Genomic DNA, 27,910 nt, shown 5'->3' on the forward strand with positions numbered 1-27,910 from the left:
TTTCAATCCTCCAATAGGAAGGACGAGCAAATGGTCACTCCATAGCGTCCTGTCAATTATGAAGATATGCTTGAACTTGTACATTGTGTTCCAAAGGATTATGTACACAGGGTTCATGTTAAATAAACATTGCAGTTCAAATGTTCTGAGTAAGGTTTTACTTTCCAAGGAGACTTGATTCCAGAAAATGAGACCGTTTCATATTTTTAGGCAAATCATAGTGTTTATCCACAATAAGGCCCTCCCCCCCCCCCCTTTCCAATGCCTTGAGAGAGGAATTTAAAACCATGGATATTTCAAGAAAATCATTAAATAGATGATGTGTGAATGGTGAAAAGCTGAAGCTGAACTGAAATGCTGTGGAATTAATTGTGGTATGATAATGAATGATATGGAAAGATATGGTAAACTGTTTTAATTTGGGGCTTCTATTTTTAAAATTTGGTAATTGAAATGAGCTAAACCGTTTTAAATTGTAATGCTTTGAATCAGTCAAGAAATGTCGATATTGGAGGTGAATATGTAAAAATGTCTTTTGTTTTAATTTTTAAAAAAAAGTTTTGTATTTTTTTAAATTGTTTTTGAAATTTTGGGAATGGGAATGAGCAAAACTGTTTGAAGTTGAAAAATTGGAATGGTTTGAATTTGTCATGAAATGTACAAGTTGAAGGAAAAATGTCTCAAGTTGTGGCTTTTAGTTTGAAAAACGGAATTTTGGGGAGGGAATGAGCAAAACAGTTTGGAATTGGAATGGTTTGAATTGTTCAACGAATAAAACTCATGAACATTTCAAGAAAATAATTGAACACATAACAGTACAGTGGGCTCCTTGTGCCTGAAAATAATTACCATTCATGATCTAAGGATATCATGACATAATTAAATAGAATGTAAAGAATTAGTCTAAACAGCTTTTGCCACATTTTGTGCTTTTTTTCAATGGACATTGTCCTACTCCTGTGCCTTGGCCGCCAGGGGGGCAGTATAATAGAAACATACGAATATTCATGTAGACTGCGGCTGCTCCTCAGTAAGCCGCAGTATCCATCCATCCATTCTCAACACGGCTTATCCTGTTCAGGATCGCGGGGCGCTGGAGCCTATCTGACTTCGGGCGAAAGGCGGACTACACCCTGAACTGGTCGCCAGTCAGTCGCAGGGAACATATAGACAGGGACAACAATTCACACTCAGATTCACACCGTCACTGAGTGGGAGCTGAACCCACGCTGCCCACACCAAAGCCAGGCAAGTGTACCACTACACTGTCAGTGACTTAAGAGGCAGTAATATTAGTCAAATTTCCGCATGGGCTATAGAACTTATGCCTTTGTGAATTGTTATTATCTGTCTACATGTGTTGCTTCGCCATTTGTGTGTTCAATATCTCTCTCTCTCTCTCTCTCTCTCTCTCTCTATGTATATATCTATATATATATATATAGATATATACATATGTGTATATATCTATATATATATATATAAAATGGCTGAACCTAAAATATTCCCTGGCCTCTGAACCTAAAGAATAAAATAACTAAAATTACAGGCTACATTTGCTGTAAAATGTTCTGCGTTAATAGCACATGTTTCGACCTTGACAATAAACTAAACCTCTTGAAAATTTGTTGAGAAATTAGCAAGTTGTGATGTATTCGTCCATTGTATAGAGGCTACATGGATTGCTTATGATTGGAACGTTGCCCCCACCAATGTGGCCGCCACATGAACATGTTTTTTTTAGCTGGGCTCTTACAGCATGCTGGCGTGACAAGATCTAGTATATAAATGTCTGTGGTAAACTTCAACTGGGAACGGCAACAAACAGGTTGAAGCCTCTGTTTTGAAGAATTGTTCGCTCTGTGCCAAATTGCTGCTTGTTGTGATGTGTGTTGAGCTCACTGCCAATTGTACAGCGTTCGTCTCACGTTTTTGCTCGCATGGCAAATCAAAAACCTGAAAAGCAAAACTGCTAAGTCATGTCAATCGTATGTCAAGGCACCACTTTGGTTAGTTTTCAGTTTTTACAGCAAGATAGCTTTATTGTCGTTCAAAAAGGCCTCCGTGTGTTGACTGCCATTTTTCATTATTGTATGTCACCATTCAGAGATGAGAAAACACTCGAGAGCACTTAATGATTGACTTAGATTTTTTATTGGTATTATACACATTTTCTGAAGGGGGAAAAATAAGAAGAATAAAGCCTATATCCAAACCAAAACTACAAGAGCATGAGCTACAGTAAGAAAACTGCGAGTGCTATATAACACTGTACCCAACAAATACTGAGCCAGGGTAACATGATGATGAAGTTGATAAAACATACACGTGTTTCTTGTCTAAACTAGGCGAGAACACCAAAGCCTGGTTTCTACTCTAAATCCGAGTGGCAAGTACAGACATTTTAATTGTGTTTCAGATTTTTGGTCAGTAGCGTCGATATATATCTTTTATAATACTCTATTTATCTCAAATAAACAATCAAAGGTAACTTGTTTTGATGGGTTTCATCCAAAGTCTGTTAAATGCCCTGTTCGTGTGATACTAGGCTGCTTCGAAAATCCAAATATAGTCTCTTTTTGGTTTCAAGTAAGAGCAAAACAAAACAAAAAATCAGGAGCAAGCAACAAAATCTTATTTACAATATTGTTGTATTTACATCAGAGCATACTGAGTGAACGAGTGTTTCATTTGAATTTGTCTGAATCGTGTAACAGGTGGGCGCAACGTGAGGTTTGTTCAAAAAGTGCAATTCCTTGATGTTTTTTTTCCTGGAGTAAAAAAATATATGCTCGTTTTGCATTTTATATACGTAGAAATGCTGTTCATATAAACGCCATTTGTTGATTTAAGAGCCCTAAAAACGAATGCTTTCAAATGAGCCATATAAATGTAATTACAGTACTAAATACAAAAAACAGAGGTACCGCATTCCAAAGAAAAAAAAAACAAAAAACACTTTTTCTCATTTTGTGTGTGTGTCTTTTAGGAGAGCGTTAATTGCTGATAGGAGAGCATATTTTAAAGAATAAGAATGTAGAAGAAGATATTAAGCTGAATTATATTATTATAATATATATATATATATATATATATATATATATATATATATATATATATATATATATAAAAAGCATCCAATACTTCGGCTTTAAATGCGTACACATCAGTATATGGCTGCTTTTCTCGCCTATGAAATAAACAAGCAATATAGGCTATCTTTAAAAGTACATCCTCTACAGTTGAATATATATATATATATATATATATATATATATATATATATATATATAATATAATAAAAGCAAGCTGATATTAATAGCGAATAGTGGTAAACGGGTGTCTCTTGGGTCCAGTGGTCTGCAGTGACACCTTGGAGTGTACCAATGCTTTTGTGGCACCATTGTTGACTGTGTGACTATTCCCTTCATATTCAAGTAAGTGTGATGTGGCCTCTCTCCAATTAGCTTATAGCAAAAACAGTCACTGATGGAGTCCTGGACATCATGCTTTCTCATCCAGTTTTCCTTTCCTTAAAACTCACCATCCTTTTCATTCATCCTAGATACATACAAGTACTATTATTCAATTGTTTGTGTCTTTTTTCTTGGGCTCCACTTTAGGATGGAGTGCTGCGTGGCGTCGTATCCTGCGCCGCCAGCTGGCACTGCAGGTCTCGAACCACGCTCTCCAGGCTCTGCCGCGCCTCCCGTTCCTGCTGCAGCTCCCTCCGCAGCTGCTCGCGGTCCGCCTCGGCCTGCTGGAGCTGAGAGTGCAGCTCGTCGATCTGATGTAAAGAGATCAGAGGTAAAACTCACTTTTGAGTTAAACCCTTTTCAAGTCCTCACTCCTGTGGTAAAACTGTGCTATGCAGTAGAGGTCACTACTTGAGCAAAGAAGGTACATACAGGGGGGTTCTCGCACTCCTCGGTTTACAAGAAGAGTTTCGTTTCTATGGCAGCAATGAAACCCGAACTTGTACCTAAGTGGGAAAGTGCTGTAGTCGATCATTAACTTACGTGAGCACAGTACCAAAGTCATAATTACAGTAAATGCTTTCATGAAAAATACTTCTAGGCCATAAATATAAAATGCAGGTATTAAACTCAAGGTCCGGGGGCCAGATCTGGCCTGCTACGTCAGTTAATGTGGCCTGCGAATGTGAATCATGTTTGTCGAATTCATGTTTCTTGCTGAAATACCAAAATTGCTAATTGTCTTCACCTCTAATAAAGTTGGGAATTGTAAACCTTTATGTTAGTAGCACCCTTTTAAAATAAAATGAATAATAGTTCAACTGTTTTCACTGGCTGCTAAATTTTAAAACATCCAGCAATTAGTTGTGTATTTGTAATAATGTGAGCACAAAGGTTTGCCCACTCCTTCATTAGGGTACAGTGAGCTCCCATATCCAGCAGGTGGCGCTATGGTGAAAGAAAAAAATAAACCTCGCTGTGTGTTTGCACCCACGTTGCAGTACTGTATAACCCAGCAAGCCATTATGTTTCGGGTTGCTCTGCCTTGGCCGACGTCTGCGCTCTGACTGTGCACTTCTGCCATCCCTGAGCCTCTCACCTGGGCGGCGTACTTGACGCGGAGTCGCTCGGACTCGCATCCTTTGTCGCAGCCTCGCTGCTGCCTCTCGTGCTCCAGTTCCCTCTTGAGTCGCCCACACGCCTCCTCTGCCTCCCTGATCTTCCTTTCCCAGTCCACGCGGAGGCGCTCGATCTCCTTCCGCAGATTCCTCTTTGCCTCCACGGCCTCGCGGAGGCGGCCTTTCTTGGCCACTCTCACAAACTCCAACTCCTGTGAAAACAGCGCAGATCCCTTGTGATTTAATATCTCACTTTCATATCTTACGCTCGTATATTTGTTAAGTGCAGTTCAACTTCATTTAACTTTTGCGTACAATACACATGCATTTAACCTTTGCAAACTGTTTTTTCCCCCAAACATTTGTTTAGGTACTATTTTGTAACTTACTGTATGTGCAATACCTTTTAATTGAATCATTATTTAAGTACAGATTTTTATTTTCCTATATTTAAGCGCAGTATTGATGTTCAAACTATATTACGCTACAGCGGCTTACAATAATATTAAATATACTTTTAAGGATTAAAGCCTCCGTCTTGATTTTGCTGAACGCTTAAGCCTACTACACTACAGTATTTTTTATGATGATCATGAAGTTGGCACTTGGAAGGCTAAGGATTTCTTTAGGTGGTAAGTTTGAGGACCACTGGTTCAAACAACAAATATGCCACAAGCTTTCAACCCAAACCACTTGGGAAGAGGCTCATAGCATTCAAAATGGTTAAATACATACCGTAGACAGTATTTTGCGATGAAAAAAAATCTGACGTCTTCAAAAAATAAAAACTTTCTGTGACAAAGGGGGGATAGATTCCGCGCAATTCTAAATTCGGATCTGCGTGTATACTGTAAAAAGCTTTAAAAAACTATTCGCTTAAAATTCAGTGATATAATGGTGGCGCGAACAATAAACTGCAACACAGCCAAAGTTCACTGCAGAGGCGAGGCCAACCCGATTTGACCCCACCCAAAACTTGCCTTAGCCCACCCTATGAATTTGTCCTCAAATTAATTTGAAAAAAAAAAAACGTACGTGTGTGTAGATGTGTATGTATATATACAAATATGTACATACACACAGTGAGTACGGAAAGTTTTCAGACCCCATTCAATTTTTCACTCTTTGTTATATTGCAGCCATTTATCAAAATCATTTAAGTTCATTTTTTTCCTCATTGATGTACACACAGCACCCCATATTGACAGAGAAAAAACGGAATTTTTGAAATTTTTGCTTATTTATTAAAAAAGAAAAACTCAAATATTGCATAGCCATAAGTATTCAGACCCTTTGCTGTGACACTCATATATTTAACTCGGGTGTTGTCCGTTTCTTCTGATCATCCCTGAGATGGTTCCACACCGTCATTGGAGTCCAGCTGTGTTTGATTATACTGATTGGACTTGATTAGGAAAGCCACACCCCTGTCTATATATGACCTTACAGCTCACAGTACACGTCAGAGCAAATGAGAATCACGAGGTCAAAGGAACTGCCTGAAGAGCTCAGAGACAGAATTGCGGCAAGGCAACGATCTGGCCAAGATTACAAAACAATTCTGCTGCATTTAAGGTTCCCAACAGCACAGTGGCCTCCATAATCCTTAAATGGAAGGCGTTTGGGTCGACCAGAACCCTTCCTAGAGCTGGCCCTCCGGCCAAACCGAGCAATTGGGGGAGAAGAGCCTTGGTGAGAGAGGTAAAGAAGAAACCAAAGATCACTGTGGTTGAGCTCCAGAGATGCAGTCGAGAAATGTACGAAAGTTCTAGAAAGTCAACCATCACTGCAGCCCTCCACCAGTCGGGGCTTTCTGACAGAGTGTCCGACGGAAGCCTCTCCTCAGTACAAGACACATACATGAAAGCCCCCATGGAGTTTGCTAAAAAACAAAAACACCTGAAAGAGGTGTTTTTTCAAGGTCTAAAATGTTCAATCACATTTCAGAAGGGTACTTTCTAAAATGAGGTCTTGGGCTCAGCCCACCCAAAGTACTCGACCTAGACTCGCCCCTGGTTCACTGTATTTGGATTTTACCCACACAAAAAAACGTGTTTGGCTACCTGCTGCAGGTTGCGTTTAGCCTGTATGGCGGCCGCCAGCTTCTCCTCTTGCTTCAGCCGCATCTTGACCACCTCCTGCAGGAATTTCTCTCGAGCCTCTTTGGTGTCCACACCAGTGTAGAGCGTCTGTCTCAGAGCGTCCATCTCAGGGCAGACATGCCCTGACAGCCAGTTTGGCGCCTCCTGAGGCGGAGAGGCACCTTCGGTCTGGGGGGTCAGCGTCTGAGGGGCACTGTTGCAGGCTGAGGGGGGTGAAGCGAGGGAGGACGCCAGCAGCGTACCTGCAGAGAAACGCTTGCAGTTAGATATCTGCAACTCTTGTCGTGAATTTTATAACAAATGTTGTAGTCATTTTTAATAATACATTTTGTAGTATTTTTATAATACATTTTGTAGTCGTTTTTAAAATAATCAATTTTCTAGGATTTATTATTAAACATTTTGTAGTCATATGTTATAATAAATTGGTTGGTCAGTGGCTTTAAAAGGACGTTTTAAAATGTTTCCATAATTGTCTCACACCGTGGAAGCACTGTTAATTTCTACTTCGAAACACTTGGGGGCGCCATTTCACAGTGATCACTTGAACCAATGCCTGTGTGTGGTTCCTTTCCAGTATTCCAACACAACTTGTGAATAGTAAATGATTGACTTTCTTCAGTGTTTTTGAGTATTTCCTTGTCCAGATGACAGAAGGTACTCACGATCATCACAGTCATCCACGTCGATCTCTCCGTCCGTGTCCATGTCGTTAGGGTTGGGTGCTGCAGCTTGCGTGTCGCCATTGTGCACCTCTTGTTGGATGGTTGAGGTCCCCCTGCCAGGAGCGTGGCTGTCGTCAGGATGCACCGGAGGGCCTGCGGGAGCTTGTGCCAAAGTCTCCTGACTCTTAAAATGGGACCTGCAAAGGCAACGGGTCCATTTAAAGCAGGGGGTGGGCAAAATATGGCCACATGCGACCCACTCAGTTCCTTAATCTGGCCTGCTGAGCCTTTACATTTTCAAGAGTCCTGTGAAATTTGAGCACAAAAGTTTGCCCACCCGTTTTTAAGCATTTCTGCTATCATTTTTTTAAGACAATCCTGATCGCTCACCTCTCCTGCTCATTCTGAACTGCTGGTTTCTCCCTCTCGGATGCTTTTGGAGACCAAGGCCGGAATGCTGAAGGCCTCTGCTTTAGCTGGACTTGTTTCAGGTCCTGGAAACCAAAACGGCAAGCTTGAGTCATGATGAAGTACAACCATTCAAGTATTCAAATGGCCGTGACTGACACACTCAAAGATTCATTGAATAATTCTTTGTTATTGTTATTAGCTGACAATTGAAGATAATAGGAGCTTGTGCATCATCCCTTTCAAGTTTGCACTTGTCACACTTTGCCGCCCGTTTACCAACCTTGTGTGTGGACTTGGACAGCGACTGCAGCCACTCGGCTTTGCGTTCGCTGTCAGATGATGGAGATTGCAATTTTTCCAGTTTGGGCCGCTTGGCTGTGATGGGGCTCAGCGACTGCGGGGAAGGGGAGAGAGAAGAGAGGCGTTAAATGGCGGCGATCCTTTCACTCATGAAAACAGACGCGCATGTGTGATATGAATAACATCCTTCCATATTTATACCGTCTGATCTCATTAAGGTCGTGGGTGAGCTGGAGCCTGTCCCAGCTGACTTTGGGCGAGAGAGAAGTGGGGTGCATAGAGACCAACATTCAAACCGATTAAAAATGTTTTTATTCTATCCAACGTTGGTAGGGACGATTAACTGAGCTAACAATGTTCACTTTACCGTAGACATTCTGCGTTGCAGTAAACGCATTGCAATTTATCTTTAAAGTGTGAGATAATCCCAAACTTTGGACATTCTCTACCTTTTTCTTTCCTCCTGGCTCACGGTTCTCGCTACGTGAGTAACATTAGTCTTAATGGGAAAACGATGACCGCAAAATCCTGCGATATAGTGAAAAATCTGCGATATAAAGTGAGATATGTGTGATTTAAAAATCTACGATACAGTCAAATGGCAAAAAGTGAACCGTTATGACGAGGGACAACTGTACTTCCATCATACTGCCTATGAGTTATGTAGGTACAGCGTAATCCTGGTAACTAATAAACCAATTTATATATACGACGATTGAAAGAAAATGACTAAAATGAAAAGCATGAGGCCACGTGTATCATCGCTAGTTCAGGTATGAAGTGCCAGACCTGATTTAACACCTCCCACCCTTGAGCGCACTGTACCAGACAGACACACACACACACACACACACACACACACACACACACACACACACACGCACGCGCGCACACTCCTACATATGCACCCACGCACACATATGCACGTCAACACTCGCACCGACCAAGCAAATCTCACCAAGCTTGGTGTGTGAAAGCTGTGAGACGTGATTCATGGCTTCTCACTTAATGCTAAATGAGGTTTGTCTTCCATTTGCATTGGCGCACAGGAACGGGAACATGAGCAGGATCAGGCACGTTCCCCCCCGTTGAGGATTTCCGAACCACCGAGCTGCGGACTGGCACAGGTCCGTGGGGCATTTGGTACAGGGCAGCACAGAGACACTAAGATCCTCTGTTATTCACTGAGGTTTTTTTTTTGCCTAGTCAGTGTTTTTGGTCTATATAACATTATTGCTTTGGTGCCATCTGGTGGCATCTTGGTGCCAAGGAACTATGAAGTGATTTGAGGAGCTTCATTTAGACAAAACTAGTCCATCTTATGGCATGTATAGGCAATTAGAAACCCTTTTAGGGGGGCGTCAATTACTTGCTGCGTGGCTCAGTTCCTATCCCCCGTGAATGGGGGTTTATTGTATATACAAAAAAAAAAGTCAGTGTTAGCACAAAACCGTCACCAACTCATTGAAGAGAAACAATTACAGGGCTCCGACTACTTTGTTTTTATTTGTTTCTATGCTGGTCCGTCAAATTACGGGCCTGAGTTGAAACTGGTCCACGGCGTGAAAAAAGTTGGGGCCGCTGGTTTAGGCGATGGAAATGCTTGACATGAGCTTGAGGCGGAACGTCATGGGAGTGAGTAAGCGAGCAGCAGGCCTGTGCGGGCCTCCTCGCCACGCCAAGGTATACACATCCTCTTGTGTGACAAGTGTAGACCTGCAGGGTAAGGAAGTTCTCCGTATCTCAACATCTGCCGTCGCACACGTCATGCCGGCAGTCGAACATCCCTTACAGTAGCTCCCCGTAACGTTGCATTCTCTTTTTTGGCTGCGTTGCACAAGCGTTTAAGGGCAATTAATTTAATTGGGCCGCGACTCCACGTTGAAGACTTTGTGTGGTTTGTGCTGTACCTGACGCCGCCTTGACTGGGGGGGGGTGAAAGCCATGCTGGCTGCTGTCCAGACCAAGACACACACACACACACACACACACAGACACACACACACACACACACACTAATTTTCTACTCTTTTTAAAGCACATTACATTGACTGACATTCACTTCCCGGGGGCGCCCCTTAATGCCAAACCACTACTTTAACACTAACCTTACATTAACCTTCAAAAGTATCTGCACCTTCAGTTATAATTGGCCGCACCTCACAGAGATTTGCCATAAGGCAGGCAAGTCCCAACAGTCAGTGTGCAAGATCACATTTTAAGGGGTGGAAAACTTCAGCAATGGGATCCCACCTGAGGAAACCAGGAAGTGTACCACGGATTCAGTTGCCCATTCATTACGTACGTTCACAAGTGCAGCTGATCGAGATTTTTGTGCAGAGAACACAATTTTATTCGGCTATTGTGTGTTCAAATTTTGTGTGTATGGAGCAGTTGTTGTCATCTCGACATGGGCCAAAACTGGTATCTCGTGCTTCTATTTTGTTGAAGATGTGACGTATTTTTCGAAAGGGTACAGGGTCGCAAATTGTCTGCAAACCACTGCGTTAGTCTGACTAAAACCCAGCTATCCATCAATCCATTTTCCATTTCATTTGTCCTCATTGGGCTTGGTGTAAGCTGGACCCTGTCCAAGCTGATTTTGGCAGAGAGAAGCCGTGTCCACGCTGGACTGGTCAGCCAATCATAGGCCTCATATAGAGAAATAACCATTCATACTCACATTTCACAACCGATGGTGAATATAGAGTTAACCTGACATGCATGTTTTTGAAATGTGGGAGGAAGCCAGAGTACGTGGAGAAAACCAAGCACAAACACAGGGGAGTACATAGAAGCTCGACACAAGAAGGCCTGAGCTGAGATTCAAAACCCAGACCCTAAGAACTATAAGGCACTTTGTTGTACAAAATCCAATCAGCCTGCATTTTTAAAACAGTTGGCATTCTTATTCTGCCTACTCATGTTCCACTTGTAGTGTTGCACAAGACGTTTGTCTGGACACTCCCCTCTTGTCTGTCTGACTCATGTGCAGGTCTCCTCTACCTGTCTAACCAGTCACCACTTTACATTTACACGGTACACACACTCACGCACTGTTTGGCTTCTCCTCTACGAGTTCATTCTTTGAACCCAGACTGCACGTCCTCAGGAACGGTCGCTCTCACCTGCCCCATAACTCAAGGGTTTGTGAAGTTGGAGTGTGTCATTACGTGCTACGACAAAGGATGACCGTGGCTATTTCTACTCTGAGGTTGTTTCTTTTCTTTTTTGCGTCCGCAGGAAGGTTCCCTAGACATAATAGAGGCCGAAAGCAGACACTCACCAGACACCACAAGGGACCCGCATGGCTAAATGTGACGCTGACCTCACTGGCTTCATAGACATAGCTTGGCCCGTCTTGTACTGCATGTCCCAGTGGTTAAATGACCAACCCCCCCAACGAGAACCAGGAAGTAGCATGCGAACTAACAAACCAACACACAAACAAAATATGCCAATCAACTATAAATTTTCTCTTTTTTAAATTTGAGTCACTATACACCCTAGAATTAAAAAAAAATGGTATGCTCCCGTTGTCTTATGTCATCTTTCGTGAACCAGAAAGTAGCATGCAAACCTCAAATAAATCAATAAATACAGCAACACCAGTCGGATGCACTAGTGGCTGGCATGTCTGCCTTACAGTTCTCAGGTTCTGGATTCGAATCTCAGTTTGCATGTTCTCCCCTTGCTTGCGCGAGATTTCTCAGGATACTCGGCTTTCTGGCAAATTCCAAAAACGTGTGTTAGGTTCATTGAAGAATATTAATTGTGTATAAGTGCGAATGTTATTTTGTCTTCATGCGCACTGCAGTTGACAGACAACCAGTGCCTCGCCAAAAGTCAACATTGATTGGCTCCAGCTCACCCACGATACTAATGAGAACAATCACGATAGAAATTGATGGATGAATGGTTATTTTGCCTATTGGCTATTTTCGCCAAAAATCAACGTTGGTAGGCTCTATACGATACTAATGAGGACAAGCAGTATGGGAAATATACTGTCCGTATGTATAAAAGCAAATGCAGTCCTTTTTTTTGTGTGCATGTATTGTATGCTGTTTTTGCCATTTGCCATTGAGTTTCTCTATTTTTTCCATTTTAGTAACAATGGAACTGCTTCCCCCACTTCAGAATAAAAAATGGTACAGTTGTCATTCATCATCCTCTGTAAACCAGGAAGTAGCACGCTAACATAAAAATGGATGGACAAAGAAAAATATAGCGCCTTTATGGGTTTTTCCGCCACACGTATTTGCTCTTTTTGCTGTTTAAGTCACAATGTAAATGTTCCCCCAGCGCCAGAATAAAAAATGGTACAGTCCTGTCATCTTTCATCACCCATCATGAACCAGGAAGTAGCATGTTAACTTACAAATAGATGGACAAAGAGAAATACATTGCTTTTTTAAATTGTTGTATTTTTATTTTTTTATAAATTCATATATTTTTCCTACTTTTTGCCTTAATCCCCCAGCAGAAAATCAACAATGGTACGGGTCAGTATCTTAAGCCGTCTTTCATGAAATAGCATGCTAGCTGAAACAGTGGCAAACAGACACAAACACAGTGGTTTTCCACTGTTGCTTGAGGAATTTATTTTCTATTTTTGAGACACCCACACCCCATAAGCAAAAATAGTGTCCTTCTATCGTCTTAGTTCTTAACAATGTCCAAATTACTGCACACCATGATGCAGTTTTCCACTTTCTAGCTTGTTGAAATATTTTTGGTTGGGGAAATAAAAGGCCAAAACTAAGAGACTGAATGCATAGCGCCATCTATGGCAATGGAGGAGAACAGCATGGCTTGTAAAAAACTAAACAAAACACGCTTTACACAGCACCATATCGTACTGGAGACTTGGCAGCCCCGCTCCCTCCTCAGACTTCCTGTGGCCGAGTGAGTCCCCTGTGGGAACTGGAGTGGGAGGGAGGTGGGCCAAGGGAGCGGGAACACAGAGGAAACAGTGAGCTGCAGGAATGTTTACTTGAAGGCCAAGTACATCCCCTACCCCTTCACTTCTTTAAGACTCCATTCAAGCATTGGCCTTTTCAACTGGCCATTGTATGATATGGCTTTGAGGTGCTGTAATGAAGCGGCCTTTCAAAGCAAATCTCCAGGCTAAACAGGCTCTAATAGCCGCCCGGGCGAGAGCAGACATGCTTTATTTTTTAATTAGAGGCGCTCTGCAATTCCAGGGGTAGGCCTCACATTGCAAACGTGTTGATTCACTGGCCTAGTTGAGGAATAATCTTTTTGTTGATATTGCGCTAACTGGAGCATGGCCAAAGATCACGAAACTTCTCGACGCTTCTTGACCGTGGACATAGTAGTTCTATGAACAGCTAACGACCATCACTAGAAAAGTAAACTTTTCCCAATTGCCATTTTAATCTTTATCTGAGGGTCATTTTCAAGTGAATGATTGTTTTAATTTTTTTTATTTTTATTTCGTTTTTTAAATTATAGATTGATCGATCAATTGATAGTTCTGTGACTGAAGCTGTTCTTCTGTATGGAGATGGTGCTGTACAGTGGATGCTGTGGATTGCCCATGATGGACAGAAGCTTGTTCAGTGTCGTCCTTTCTGCCCAGATTATATATTATGACCATTTATGACTTTTTTATTTTAATAACAGTCTCTCTGAGCTTCGATTAGTTTTTTGAACAACAAAGTCTAAATTTAAAGACATAGTTTCTGATTGCTTGTTTGATCTTGCAGTACCATTGTAGCCCTCAATGGCTCGAAGGCTGGATCTCCTAACAACATAATTTCCTATACATGAACATATATATATATATATATATATATATATATATATATATAAACTAATGACATGCAATAAAATAATATACAGATAAAAAAACTTTCTTCATTTTTATAATTAAAAATGAATAAACAAAAGTAGTGATTTGATTTCAAATTTAGTTTCCCATTTTTTATTTTTGCTGAATTACTTTTAATTTAAAAATAAACATGTTCAGCCCTGGACACAAACACCCATAAAGATATATCTGTATCTGCAGTACATATATGATTTTTTTTCAACTATCATTACATTTAAATTAAATGCTTTATCACAGAAATATATATTTTTTCAATGCACGGATATTATTATTATTATTATTTTTTTTTTTTTTTTTTTTGGGATTGGCTAGTTCCAATGTTCCAAAGCTGCTGGTGGTCAAGTGGTATCAACAGTGATAATTCCCAGAGCGAAAGTAAAAAAAAAAAAAGAAAAAGAAAACCTCCCAAAATGTTTCCTTGCAAGGAAATGCCTTTGACCTTATTACTTTTACATGTCCAAAGCAATGACGGGAGGCTTAAATGGAAACATCCAGCATCTGCTGCGGTGCTTAAAAAAACAAAACAAAACAAAACAAAACAAACTAAACGAAGTTATCGAAGGAGCCCAACATGGGTCGGCTCTCATCTGGCGAGACGGAAATAGTCTCCCTCAGCTGAACTTCCTGGGGCGACAACTCTCGCGCTGTACCGTCGCGTTTGCTTCTGCTTTAACAACCGAGAAGACACAACAGTTTCGGATGACGGCTTCCTTCCCTCCACTACCCCCCCCCCCTCCCCCCTCCCCCCTCCTCCGCTGGTGTAATCCCCAGCTCCACGTGTGCTTAATGGGGCACTGTCTCCCTCAAGGGCACGCCAACTGCTATCGCTCACTCAGGAAACGGCCTCCCTGTTTGGGAAGGCTGGTTGTCGTCATCGGATCCCCCGCGGTTTGCCGGATGCATGCTCGCTATCAATTGTAGGACTTTGCTTTATATAAAGTCCCCTGTGGTCACCTTGCAACAGTTGGACGATAGTGTGGGGTGTCTAACCAAGATGTCCCTGAAACTCCATCCCAACTCCGACCCTAATGTTATGCTTTAATTTCCCCTCTCTTAAGCTTATTCACTAGCGCTTCTACTTTTAGGGTCACGGTGTTTATGTAGCTGCACTCAGCCATGACAGCCCTGACACACACATAGAGAGCCAGAGGGGCTTGACATGAGGTCGTCATGACAGCCAAACTTATTGTATTGTCCTAATTGTCTTTGGGCTTGAGACTGGATGAGATGCCGAGTCGAGAGGAAAGGCTGGCCGTAAAAAAGGTGCAATATGCGACGCAACCGCTTAGCAGCCCGCATGTCTGCATAGCTATAATCAGATTTACAGGAAAGGAAATCATGAAATATTTGAGTGTTTGTTGTCCATCCATTCATTTTTTGAACCTCACTAGGGTTGCGGGTGTTCTGGCGCATCTCCCAGGCTGACTTTGGGTGAGCGCGAGTTACCCCCTGGACTTGTCACCAGCCAATCACAGGGCACATATAGACAAACAACCGTAAACATTCACATTCAAACCTATGGACAATTGAGCCACTCAATTGACCAGACTGGGCTAACTAAATTTTTGGTCATTTTTCAGTGCAGAAATGAATAAAGGAAATGAATATTTTTTTCTAATAGCATAATTACCCAAGTAATTTTTAACTTACTGTCACATTATCAATAATATACCAATGTGCTTGCTAAATGTTTTTATCTTTAAGTCTTTAAGTCTGTGTACTGTAGCTTGTCAGTCACCCAGGTCACGGTAATCCGCAAAGGTTGAATTTGTTGCGTTCTTGTTTCTTGTTTTCTGAAAACTTTCAAAAATGACTTTGGCAATTATGCTATTAGGCTGATTGATATCTTTCCGATGAATACAGATGGTCTAAATCAATGTTTAGTTCCAGTTTTGACATATGGGGCAGTCTATTATTGCATTCAGTCCCATTTTTCTCTTTCATGAAATATTGATAGATTTGACGCATGTTTGGACTCAGACCATCATTACACTAAACCTGTAGTGGCAGCCATTAAGCGGCAACCATAATACTCTTCTGCGAATGACAAAAATGGAGTTAGCCCACTCAAGTTCTTAGTAGCTCAATTTAGTCTTCTGTAATCCTTACATACACACACAGGTGGAATCTATCCCAGTTGAATTTGGAGGAAAGAAGCAGGTTAATTTTGGAATGGCTAATTCCATTTTTTGCCATTTTTGTCTTGCAGAAATTAATTGAGAAAAGGCATATCGTCACAAGGTTTACTTCCAATTTTGACAAAGTGGGCAGCCCATTATTGCACGCAGCCCTTTTATTTGTAGCTTGGGTACCAGTGCATCTGCATGTTAGCATTTCTGAATGTTATTTATCATCTTTCATGAAATATTGATAGATTTGACATGTTTGAACTTAGACTGTTATAGAATTAAACATTTTGTGGTAGCCATTGGCTCCGGAAAACACAAAACTCACTAGAATAAACACATAAATCTAGTACCTCTCCGACAGTGTCAAAAGTGAGCACATTTATAGTAAAGGCTCTTGTGTTGGTTCTCATCAATACTCAACGAAGTGGTCTGTAAGTGTAAGGTTCATGCGTGATCATCTTTTTCATCAACCCTCTTCTTATTTCTTGATGCCTTAATAGAAAAGTCATATTTGGCTGGGAAAACAAAAAGCAAGGTAACTCCTCTTCTGTGCGCCAAAAGTGACAAATTCCAATTCAGGTCCAAACACGGCAACCATAACATCGGGACGTGCCCACCTGCCTGTTGACAGTGGTGTCCCGTGTCACTCTTCCCTCATGGAGCATGACCTCACAGCATTTGAAGCTTGTAAGTCATTTCAACAGAAGCGGCGAGACCTGAACCAGGAGGGCCGGTAACCGATATGACCGCAATTTGGACTTTAATAGCGCTGGCATGTTGGTCAAAGTTATCTTTGGAGGAAAAAACGTGCGGCAAGTATTTATAGATGCGTGGTGGCAAATTCAGCAGAGAGAGGCACTACTTATGGAAGACACTTGATTAGGTACACCTGAAGAGTCAAATGCAGGGATTCCCAACCTCTGTGCCACGGGAAATTATCCAATTTCATCTAATTGGTTCGAAAACTATTATTCATTTGTTCCAAATAACGTACAGTGAACCCCCTCGGTCCCAAGGAACTATGTTGAAGTGAGTTGAGGATCATCATTAGGTTCATACATAAAGGTAGCCCTTTGCTGCCATCTTGTGGCATCTCTAGGCAATTATATATCCCTTTGGGATTAGTTGCAGATTTTCGTTGTTCTTGGCAGAGCTCCATCCCAATCCCCTGCAAATTGAAGGTGTTCACTTTATTTTTGTTCTATGCCAGCGGCGTATAGTGACAGGCAGAACATCCATCCATCCATCTTCTGTCCCGCTTTATCCTCACTAGGGTCGTGGGCATGCTGGAGCCTATCCCAGCTATCTTCAGGCGAGAGGCGGGGTCGACAGGCAGAACAAATAAAGGCATTTCCACTAGATGGCAGATGGTACAATTAATAATAGCTTTGTGCTTTACAGGCCCAGACTTCACACTGAGTTAGTACATTTGTGAATAAATGGCAAAAAGATACGTCAGTGTACAGTATATATATGTGATATTTCTCTAATGTAAAATATGTGCCTTGCCTCAATAAAGGTTGGAAACCACTGGTCTAATTGTATCCAATACAAGAACAACTGCTTTTACCAAGATAATACATCTTGGCTTCAATTGATATGGCTAGAGTAGGTATTCATTTAACAATATGTTTATTATTACAAAGTTGTAGAGAGGCTTACGTGACAGCAGCTTGTCTTTTCAGAGCTTCCAGTGACTATGTTGACAGTATCCATATTATGCTAATGAGTATTGTTGTGGGGCTCATCCAGATTGAAACCCCAGCAGGGACCAGTCAATCCCATCTAATCGTCTAAAAGGGACTATATTTTAGAAGGAAAAATGTTTAATTTAATGTAATGTTATTACATTTATTTAAAAGTTAAATTTTTTGACAAAAGATACTATATTTTAGAAAACAAATTAACCATTTCATATCATTTCATTAATTTATTTATTTATGTAATGAGTCTGGCACAGACCTCCCGTGTCCAATTTACTCAAAGTCGGTCAATAACATATGGAGAATTGAGCCAAAGAGAACTAGAGTGGGCTAACTTCATTTTGGTCATTTTTGAATTCGGTGCAAAAATGAGCACAGAAAAGATTAGATTAGATGAATACAGGTCTAAATTGAGGTTTAGTTCCAATTTGGACATTTAGGCCGTTTTGTTTTTTAGCTTGTGTGCCAGTGCATCTGCATTTTAATACAGGTGAATGTTATCTTGCATGAAATATTTATATATATATTGCTAGATTAGATGGTTATTTGGAATTAGACCACTATTGCACCAAACATTTACTAGCAGCCATTGGACGGTAGCCATAAAACTTCAATGTATTAAAAAAAAAATCAAAATCACAAAATCATTAGCCCACTTCGGTTCTCAGTGGTGAATATGCTATTATTAATGAACATTATTTTCATGTTTTATTTTCCTCTCAATCAATTTATGTTTGAATTATCTTTTAGAGCACACACTCTGGTGTCTTTGAGATAAACACATACTGTGATACAATTGCATTACGAGGGGCGATAACTAAAAGATTTATTTATGATCTTTTACGAAAACACCCCAGCGCGCACACACACACACACACAAACACACACACACAAAAACGCACCCGCACGCATCCACACTTGCTTTTCTGCTTCTTTTCACATTTAGCACACTTGCAATGCAGGAGCAGCTGTGATGTTAAGCAGGAGGCTGGAGGGGCTGAAGGTTAGGGAGAAAGATCTGACCTATACTTACATTATTACTTATTCTGCTTTCGGTGCAGTTTATTGATTTTTTTACATTTTAATTTTATTTATTTATTTAGTTGTTGTTTTTTTAAGGTCGGAGCCACACAAATTACAAATCCGCTCAAGTGAACTCTGCAGCGTTTTTTTAATCATTATTTAATTTCCAAACTTTATGTTCTGCACGGGTGCATGCAGACATGTCCGTGTGTGCATGTGCGTGCCTCCACAGAACTTGATCTCTGCGGTGCACCAGTGCCAACGCCATCTTGGCTATGCGAGCTTAATCTCTTGGCATTATACTGACCCTCATCTGGTGCTCGGCTGGTGGTGCACGGCTCGCTGTGTTCAGATCGCCGTGCTCGGCCCTCGCATTTCGCCGCAGTGCAATCATAATTGCTCATTTATGTAGTCAAACAGCTCTGTGGTGTTCACTATTATTGTTTGACACTAAAATGAAGACATATAGATACTGTATAATCTTAATACTTTGCCCGAAATAATAATATAGTAATAATGGCTATATTAAGCCCGATATATGGTTTTGTGAATACAGTGGTGCCTTGGGATAGAAGTTAAATTCATTCCCTGACCACGCTCATAACTCAAAATATTTGTATCTCAAATCATCTTTCCGCATTGGAATAAATGGAAATGCCGTTAATTCGTTCCGACCTCCCTCAAAAATTAACACACATTTTTGTCACGTTTTTTTTAATGAGGAAAATATCACTACAATATTGTGCTTCATAAAAACATACAGTAATAATGTAATTAAATATAATGTAAAAAAATGAACAGTTTGTGCATCATGATAAATTCATTGCTGCTCCTTCTGGTGTGGGTGACTTGGCCACCAGGCGCAATATAATACAGTCAGGTCGACACAATCAAAGAAGACTTTTATAACTAATGTAAGTGACTCTTTAAACTACAGGATTTGTTCTCATTTTTCTCAGAGGATAAAGAAAATATGCCCTTTGAGTATTGTTATATTGCCTGCCTACGCGTCGCTTCACTGATTGCCGTCAAACATCAGTTGCTTAATGTTTTATAACGCCACTACATGGATGCTATTTGTTAGATTTTCTATGTCATTTCTCATTATGTGTTAGCATGAAACGAGCAGACTTTAAGGCAAACGTTTTTGGTTGTTTTAATTACATAAGGTGTAATTCTCTTTGTTTGATGTTTAGTTTGACAGTAAATTCCAACTGAGGGTGGCATTAAACAGCTTGAAGCCTCTTCTTTTGAAGACTTGTTCAATATCTGTCAATCTACTGCTTTTTGTTAAGTGAGCTGAATTAACTGACACCATACAGCGCTTGTATCTCAAAATTTTGCTCGCAAGTCAAAGCAAACATTCGGCTGATGATGGCTCGTAACTCAAAAAAATATTTTGTTCCAGTCTTTATAGTATAGAGTAACTGAAGATATCAATTGAATTCATAATCATGATCCATATAAATCTAAATATCATGATAATATTTTGGCATGTATGTAATGATCAATATGCAAGTGAATTATTCCCGTTGCCTGTATATTCAACACAAATATTCATGTTTGAGTGTAGTGTTCCATTATCCATTATGTATCACAACAGACAATGATATGTTACTTTGCCGGATGAATATTTTTACATACGATGTAATATCAACAAAATGAGGACTCGCCATTAGCCATGATCATGAACCTCCTCAAATTCAGTTGTGATACATAAAATCTGGTACACGTCGATATCTGTGTGCTAACCCAAAAATATAATGGTGTGTTTGTGTTTCCATAGTTAACAGAAAATAGTGATATTTGACCACAATGTAGCGAAATGTTTCTTTGCCGTATCGTACATTTTGATCTATGATGCAAGATCAAGAAAATGAAGACCCTCCATAGAAACGATCCATTCCAACTGAGTCAGAAATGGGTCATGTGTATGTTTTACGATGGAATTATTTGTTTTTTTTCCTTCTAAAAGAGGACCGGAACAAGATGGTGGTTTCTCACTCTCTGCCCTAAAAAAACACAATCCCTCTCCTCTCATCTCTCTGTTTGTAGACTGCAAAACATTGGTTGGTGCGTGCAAGCCCCCACTGCCTCCCTCTCTCCCTCCCTCCCTCCCTCCCACCCACCCTCCGACCCCAAAACAAAAACAAAACACTCTCCGCTCTACACAGCAAAACAGCGACATCACTGTCTGACTGGCTGAGATTTTAATCCGGCAGATTAATTCTAATGTCATGGCAAAGGAGGCCCAAAGACGATTAAAATGTCACTGGATAACCTCTCAGCAACCCAAACAGTAACAGCTCCAAACACGCACACGCACACACACACACACACACACACAAAGTATCAGTGGCAACAGCATGTACCGGATCACACCTCTCAGACGAGGCCGAGGTACAACAGGTCCATCTTATCCCCGGGAGGGTCAAGACATCTCAGTCTGGGAGTTTGACAGGCCACATGGACACATGGGCACATCCCATTGTTCACCACCGGGGGCAAAACTAAGCTTCTTAATGATGCTCAGGCCGAGACCTTGATGGCATTTTAGTTCCATTAAACAGTTTTGAAAACAAAAGCTCGCATTGGGTTTAAGCCACCATGCAATGAAAACAAATTTGAGATTTTTTTTTTGTTTGTTTTATAATGGGGACAAGCAGTAGATCAAATGATTGGATGGATATGGGATACTAAAAGAAAAAAGTATAACTTAAATATAAATATAACTTTAATTTTTTTTGTAAGTGCCAAAACAAATCTGAGATTTTTTTTAATTGTATTTTTTCCATGAAAAAAAACCCTACAATCAAAGCACCATGAAAAACAATATAATCTGTTCAAAGTCAAAGCATCACGCAATGAGAGAGAAAACATCTGGGATTTAAAGAAAATGTTTTGGATAAGAAAACAAAAGCTCAGATGAATAAAAAAAAAAAAAATCCTTTCCTTTTTTTATTGTGTATTTTGTAAAATAATTTTAAAAATGAATTCACCATGCTCCATCCATCCATTTCAACACCACTTATCCTGGTTAGGGTCACGGGACGCTGGAGCCTATCCCAGCAGACTTCGGGCGAAAGGCCGACTACAACCTGAACTGGTCGCCAGTCAGTCACAGGGCACATATAGACGCAGACAACCATTCGCACTCACATTCACACCGTCACTGAGTGGGAACTGAACCCACGCTGCCTGCACCAAAGTCAGGCGAGTGTACCACTACACCATCAGTGACTTTCACCATGCGCCATGCAATGAAAAACAATATAACCTGAATGTTTTTAATTTTACATTTAAAAAAAACACATTTTTTAAGGCACCATCCAATTAAAAAAAAAAAAAAAAAAAAGAAATCAGGGATTTTGAATAAAAAATGTTTTGGATAAGAAAAAAAAGTGAAATTCAATAAAACTATATATATATATATATATATATATATTTTTTTTGTATTTTATTTGAAATCGTCATGCATTTGAAAATAAATAAATCTGGGACATGTTTGGAAAATAAATATTAAATCTGTTTTTTAAATGCAATTTAGTAAAAAAAGTGGAAATTTTAATTACTTTCATTAGTTTTTAAAATAACACATAATAAAATGCCCTGAAAAAAAATCCATCCAGTGAGTATTAATAGAAATAGACTAAAAAGTCAATCATAGTTTGCAGTGCCATTTGTTTTGTATCATAAATGAACAGTTATTTTATGTTTCCTAAAACTGCTTCCAAAATGTCTCGCCTGTGGCTAGTTATATAAATTCAAACAAGCAATTTGATTGTACCAACCGACACGCAGACATTTTGGTGAGCCAAAGGGATGTCGAGGACTGGAATTTTCTTTTTAAAAATATCAAAACACAAAAGCAGAGCAGAAGTCAGCTGGGGTGCGGTTTTGCGACGTCGCGTCTGGTAAGCTGAGCCGCATGACCGCATGCAACCCCCCGTGAACCACGAACGCCAGTGGAGAGGAAGGCAGGTGGCAGGTTTATTTGGAAAGATGAAAATGGGATGAATACCAGAGGTTAAGAAGCACGAGGGGATAGGATTGTCTTGGGAGGAGGGGTCGCGCCGGGGGGTGCGTAAAATCTGTCAGAGGTGAAGTTAGGGTCGGCGCTCGCTCAGGGTCCCATCTGATGTCGTTTCACCAACACAGTGTCCGTCATGAGAATGGCTTCTGAGCTAATTGGTTGAACCCGAGTCATAAATCCTGCTGCAATCGATGGACGTCATTCCGGCCTTATCTGCTGAATGCGGCCTTCCTGGTCACCTGGTCATCAAAAGGGCCCCTTGTGACTATCACAGACAAGGGCTTTTGTCCAAGTAGCTTTGACCTTCACTTCAGTTTTATTATTATTGTTATTATTACGCATCTGATTATTTTTTTTAATGTTTTATTTTAACTATTCATCCATTTTCTAAAGCTCTTGTCCTTTAAGTTTACAGGCGGCGTTATTAGAATGTAAATTAGAGTTTACAGTGGCGGCGTTATTAGAATCCCACACGGGGGACCACGCCCTACTGCTTCCAGATGGGAAAAGAGGTATCAACCACGCTACCAAGCTAACCCCAAACTAGCCCTAAACCATAACAAATGTGTTTGTTTTCATTTTGTACAAATGTCGTACATATTTGGACTGGTCATCTCGTTACATCAGGGTAGCCTGCCCTTTCCGTGATGCAGGAGCTAATCATATTGCAGCTGGGCATGGCCTGCCTACATCAAGTGTGGGATTCCTATTAACGCGAGCCAATGACTCTGGGCAAGAGGCGGGCTCCAGCCTGGACCGGTCGCCAGTCGTTTGTTGGACTATTAGTTCGGAATAGTACAAGGAGTAACGATTCCATTCTGATTTGCTAGTCATTCGTTACTGTCAATGCCAATAGCGAGTAGGATTTTAGGAGGCGAGTACGAGCCGTACCACAAATGCAATTTTAATCCAAGTAACCGTGTTTTGACCTGTGCTGAGACATAAAATTTTGGGGTTTAATTTCCCCGTCAGAATAAAAAATTTACATGTTTTGGACTTGTTAAGGGCAGCACGTTCACAGAATTCTCTCTGGAGGAGAGACACTGTGATGTAAAAAAGGGCCCGTGCATACAGTAATATTTGACGAAGCTCATATAGGGTTTGGCTTGTTTCCACTTGTCCGAGGAATTGTCTGTCAAGGGAAAATGGGGGATTAAACACCCACAACATCCGTTCCTAAGATCTCACATTCCAGCCTTAAACACTGCTTTTGCTTTCCTCCTTCAGCCATTGGGAAACATATCTGCTTACACAAGCAATTAGGTGAGAGGGCCCCAAGCCTCGCATCTTCCATTACGATGAAAACGTGTTCCGTATATTAAATAAATAAACACAGTGAAAACCTCGCAAATTGGGCCAACTCGGCTGTCTGTTCCTTGAGTCCGCAAATGTCTTTTTCCTTTCCTGGATGCTTTTTATTGCTCAAGCGCCAGTGTTTTTCTCTCCATGGCAACCCAATAACAGCAGAGCCCAACTCAGCTCTGACTCACAAACTGAACCCCACAAAATACCCATTTCAGCGCCAGGGTTTTCTCACTCAGCCCCATACCGTACGTCCGAACCTTTCCTCGGGACGCCTCGGAAAAAGGTGGCGTCCGGTGACGACACTGAACGGGAATGTTGATGAATATGGCGCTACGAACAGTATTTGACATAGGGCAGTGGTTCTCAAATATTTGACACCAAATACTACCTAAAAAAAAACAACTTGACTCTTGAAGTACCACCATCATGTCTAACATTAAAATACAGTAGCATAATAGGTCTAAGTGTACATCAATAAAGGCGACAGGTTTTACAACCCCAATTCCAATGAAGTTGGGACATTGTGTTAAACATAAATAAAAACAGAAAACAATGATTTGCAAATCAGGTTCAACCTATATTTAATTGAATACACTACAAAGACAAGCTATTTAATGTTCAAACTGATACTTGATTGTTTTTAGCAAATGATCATTAACTTAGAATTTTATGGCTGCAACACGTTCCAAAAAAGCTGGGACAGGGTCATGTTTACCACTGTGTTACATCACCTTTTCTTTTAACAACATTCAATAAACGTTTGGGAACTGAGGACACTAATTGTTGAAGCTTTGTAGGCGGAATTCTTTCCCATTCTTGCTTGATGTACAGCTTCAGCTGTTCAACAGTCCGGGGTCTCCGTTGTCGTATTTTACGCTTCATAATGCGCCGCACATTTTCAATGCGAGACAGGTCTGGACTGCAGGCAGGCCAGTCTCGTACCCGCACTCTTTTACTACGAAGCCACGCTGTTGTAACACTTGCAGAATGTGGTTTGGCATTGTCTTGCTGAAATAAGCAGGGGCGTCCATGAAAAAGACGTTGCTTGGATGGCAGCATATGTTTCTCCAAAACCTGTATGTACCTTTCAGCATTAATGGTGCCTTCACAGATGTGTAAGTTACCCATGCCATTGGCACTAACACAGCCCCATACCATCACAGATGCTGGCTTTTGAACTTTGCGTCCATAACAGTCCGGATGGTTCTTTTCCTCTTTGGCCTGAGGACACGACGTCCACAATTTCCAAAAACAATTTGAAATGTGGACTCGTCGGACCACAGAACACCTTTCCACTTTGCATCAGTCCATCTTAGATGAGCTCGGGCCCAGAGAAGCCGGCGGCGTTTCTGGGTGATGTTGATAAATGGCTTTTGCTTTGCATAGTAGAGTTTCAAGTTGCACTTACGGATGTAGCGCCGAACTGTATTTACTGACATTGGTTTTCTGAAGTGTTCCTGAGCCCATGTGGTGATACCCTTTACACATTGATGTCGGTTTTTGATGCAGTGCCGCCTGAGGGATCGAAGGTCACGGGCATTCAATGTTGGTTTTCGGCCTTGCCGCTTACATGCAGTGATTTCTCCAGATTCTCTGAACCTTTTGATGATATTATGGACCGTAGATGATGAAATCCCTAAATTCCTTGCAATTGTACATTGAGGAACATTGTCCTTAAACTGTTCGACTATTTTCTCACGCACTTGTTCACAAAGAGGTGAATCTCGCCCCATCTTTGCTTGTGAATGACTGAGCAATTCAGGGAAGCTCCTTTTACACCCAATAATGGCACCCACCTGTTCCCAATTAGCCTGTTCACCTGTGGGATGTTCCAAACAGGTGTTTGATGAGCATTCCTCAACTTTCTCAATCTTTTTTGCCACCTGTCCCAACTTTTTTGGAACGTGTTGCAGCCATAAAATTCAAAGTGAATGATTATTTGCTAAAAACAATAAAGTTTATCAGTTTGACCATTAAATACCGTCTTTGTAGTCTATTCAATTAAATATAGGTTGAACATGATTTGCATGATTCTGTTTTTATTTGTTTAACACAACGTCCCAACTTCATTGGAATTGGCGTTGTATTTCTAAAACAGTTATCTATTATTGTAAGCCACTGAGAGCTTATGCACAGTTTGAACATTAACACTGTGCTTAAATGTACAGTGGTCCCTTGAGATACGAGTTTGTCTCCATGAGCAAGCACACTTGTAACTCAAAACATTCATCTTTCCCCATTGAAATGAATGAATAGGAATGCTATTAATCTATATAATCTATAATCTATATTAATCTATATTAATCTAATATGTATTGAACTTCAAAGTTAAATACAACATAGGCAGTGATTTATTTTTGCTTCCCTTTGAGAATGGCTGACATAGGGCATTCGACAGACCCACATGGCTCAGGCTCTGCGTGGGTTCAGCCTGACACATTCGGTGCCGTCGGACAGGCGGCAGCCGAACCCGGTCGTGGATATGGGCACGTTCAAAACGACAGCAGGTTCTGAATAAATAGACTGGACAGTGACGTAAAAATCTGCCACTCGTGGTGTCACCGGACTGAGTGTCACAGGATGCAGGCCAGCAAATGGTGAAGGCAGGCCAGGGATTAGTGTCATCGGCCTGAGGGGAAGGTCTTTCAATACCGCATAGCCTGCCCTTGAGGCCTGACCCTTGCATAAATGCATTTAATGCGTCAATATGTAAAAGATCCAGTGGTGGAAAGTAACAAAGTAAAACTACTTGAGTATATTTTTCAGCTGCTTTAGCAGAGTATTTATTTTTCTGAGGACTTTTTACTTTCACTTCCTACATTTGAAAACGGATACGCTACCTTGACTAACGAGTTTTGTTCCTTGACCAATCTCCCGATTCAATTTACTTGTATGCCAAACTAATCATATATGAAGCTTTTTTGCTATGAAGCTCATAGCAAAAAAAATGCTTGGTACTCAGAAAACTTGCAATTTGGGGCACTCCTGAGTCAATACTTCTGTATACTCGGGGTTGAACAGCTAAAGATTTTTTTTGTAATTGACAAAAATGTGATGAAAGTCAAGTTGAAGTCGATTCATTGATATTTTTGAGGTCCCTTTAGGTCCCGCTGGTATGAATTGTTCAGGACTAGTGGCGATCGAAATAGCCGAAGCTAGCGCCAGATGCTTATTTTCATACTCTCTGACACGGCCAGATGTATGTCAACTGGGTCACCTTGATGGCGGGACATTTCGCTGCTCCTCAGAGCCTTGTAGTCTGGCAACGGCAGCAAATGGTTCAGTCGAAAGGTCTCCGTAAATTGGCCCATTGGAAGACGAGATGTCAAACATGTGATTAGCCTTTAGTTGACTTCAAGTTTTAAATGTCGATGCGTAGTGGTAAAGGCGACTCGTCGACTAATCGGTTCAACCCCTACTGTATACGGTTGTAGGAGTTACAGTATACCGAGTTCTTTATCAATGTATTTTTGTTTGATTGAACTGATTTGTATCGGCATATTATTATTGGCTGGGCACCATGTTCACACACTGTAAGTATATGTACTACTACTACTACTAATACAGAGTCAGTACCTTTGCCACTTTTGAAAAGTGCTACCTTTAAATGGCAGCTTCCAAATCATACAGGCTTGTAATAGGAGTAGAATCTCTATCATTACCATGGTGACCCAGATTGCTTGGTCGAACCTGCCAGGACCATTCCATGTTGTGTGTTACTGTTCAGCGTGTGCATGTTTTTTGTTCCATTGCCTTTCAGTTGACGTAAACTTACTTTGGCTACCAAG

General features: G+C 40.9%; 1 protein-coding gene across 1 annotated transcript in view; it reads right to left on the reverse strand.

The window, feature by feature from the left end:
* Positions 1 to 2,148: 2,148 nt before the first annotated feature.
* The window catches only part of skib (v-ski avian sarcoma viral oncogene homolog b), a 59,078-nt gene continuing 33,316 nt past the window's right edge, over positions 2,149 to 27,910 (reverse strand). Inside the window, exons 2-7 of the mRNA XM_061688133.1 lie at positions 8,053 to 8,166; positions 7,752 to 7,855; positions 7,362 to 7,558; positions 6,658 to 6,938; positions 4,576 to 4,806; positions 2,149 to 3,787 (exon numbers count right to left, since the gene is read on the reverse strand). Of these exons, the coding sequence (XP_061544117.1) occupies positions 3,620 to 3,787; positions 4,576 to 4,806; positions 6,658 to 6,938; positions 7,362 to 7,558; positions 7,752 to 7,855; positions 8,053 to 8,166 (1,095 nt within the window). The 3' untranslated portion in view covers positions 2,149 to 3,619. The remainder of the gene's footprint in view (positions 3,788 to 4,575; positions 4,807 to 6,657; positions 6,939 to 7,361; positions 7,559 to 7,751; positions 7,856 to 8,052; positions 8,167 to 27,910) is intronic.

The sequence above is a fragment of the Phycodurus eques genome, chromosome 10, assembly GCF_024500275.1.
Source record: "Phycodurus eques isolate BA_2022a chromosome 10, UOR_Pequ_1.1, whole genome shotgun sequence".
NCBI classification, from domain to species: Eukaryota; Metazoa; Chordata; class Actinopteri; order Syngnathiformes; family Syngnathidae; genus Phycodurus; species Phycodurus eques.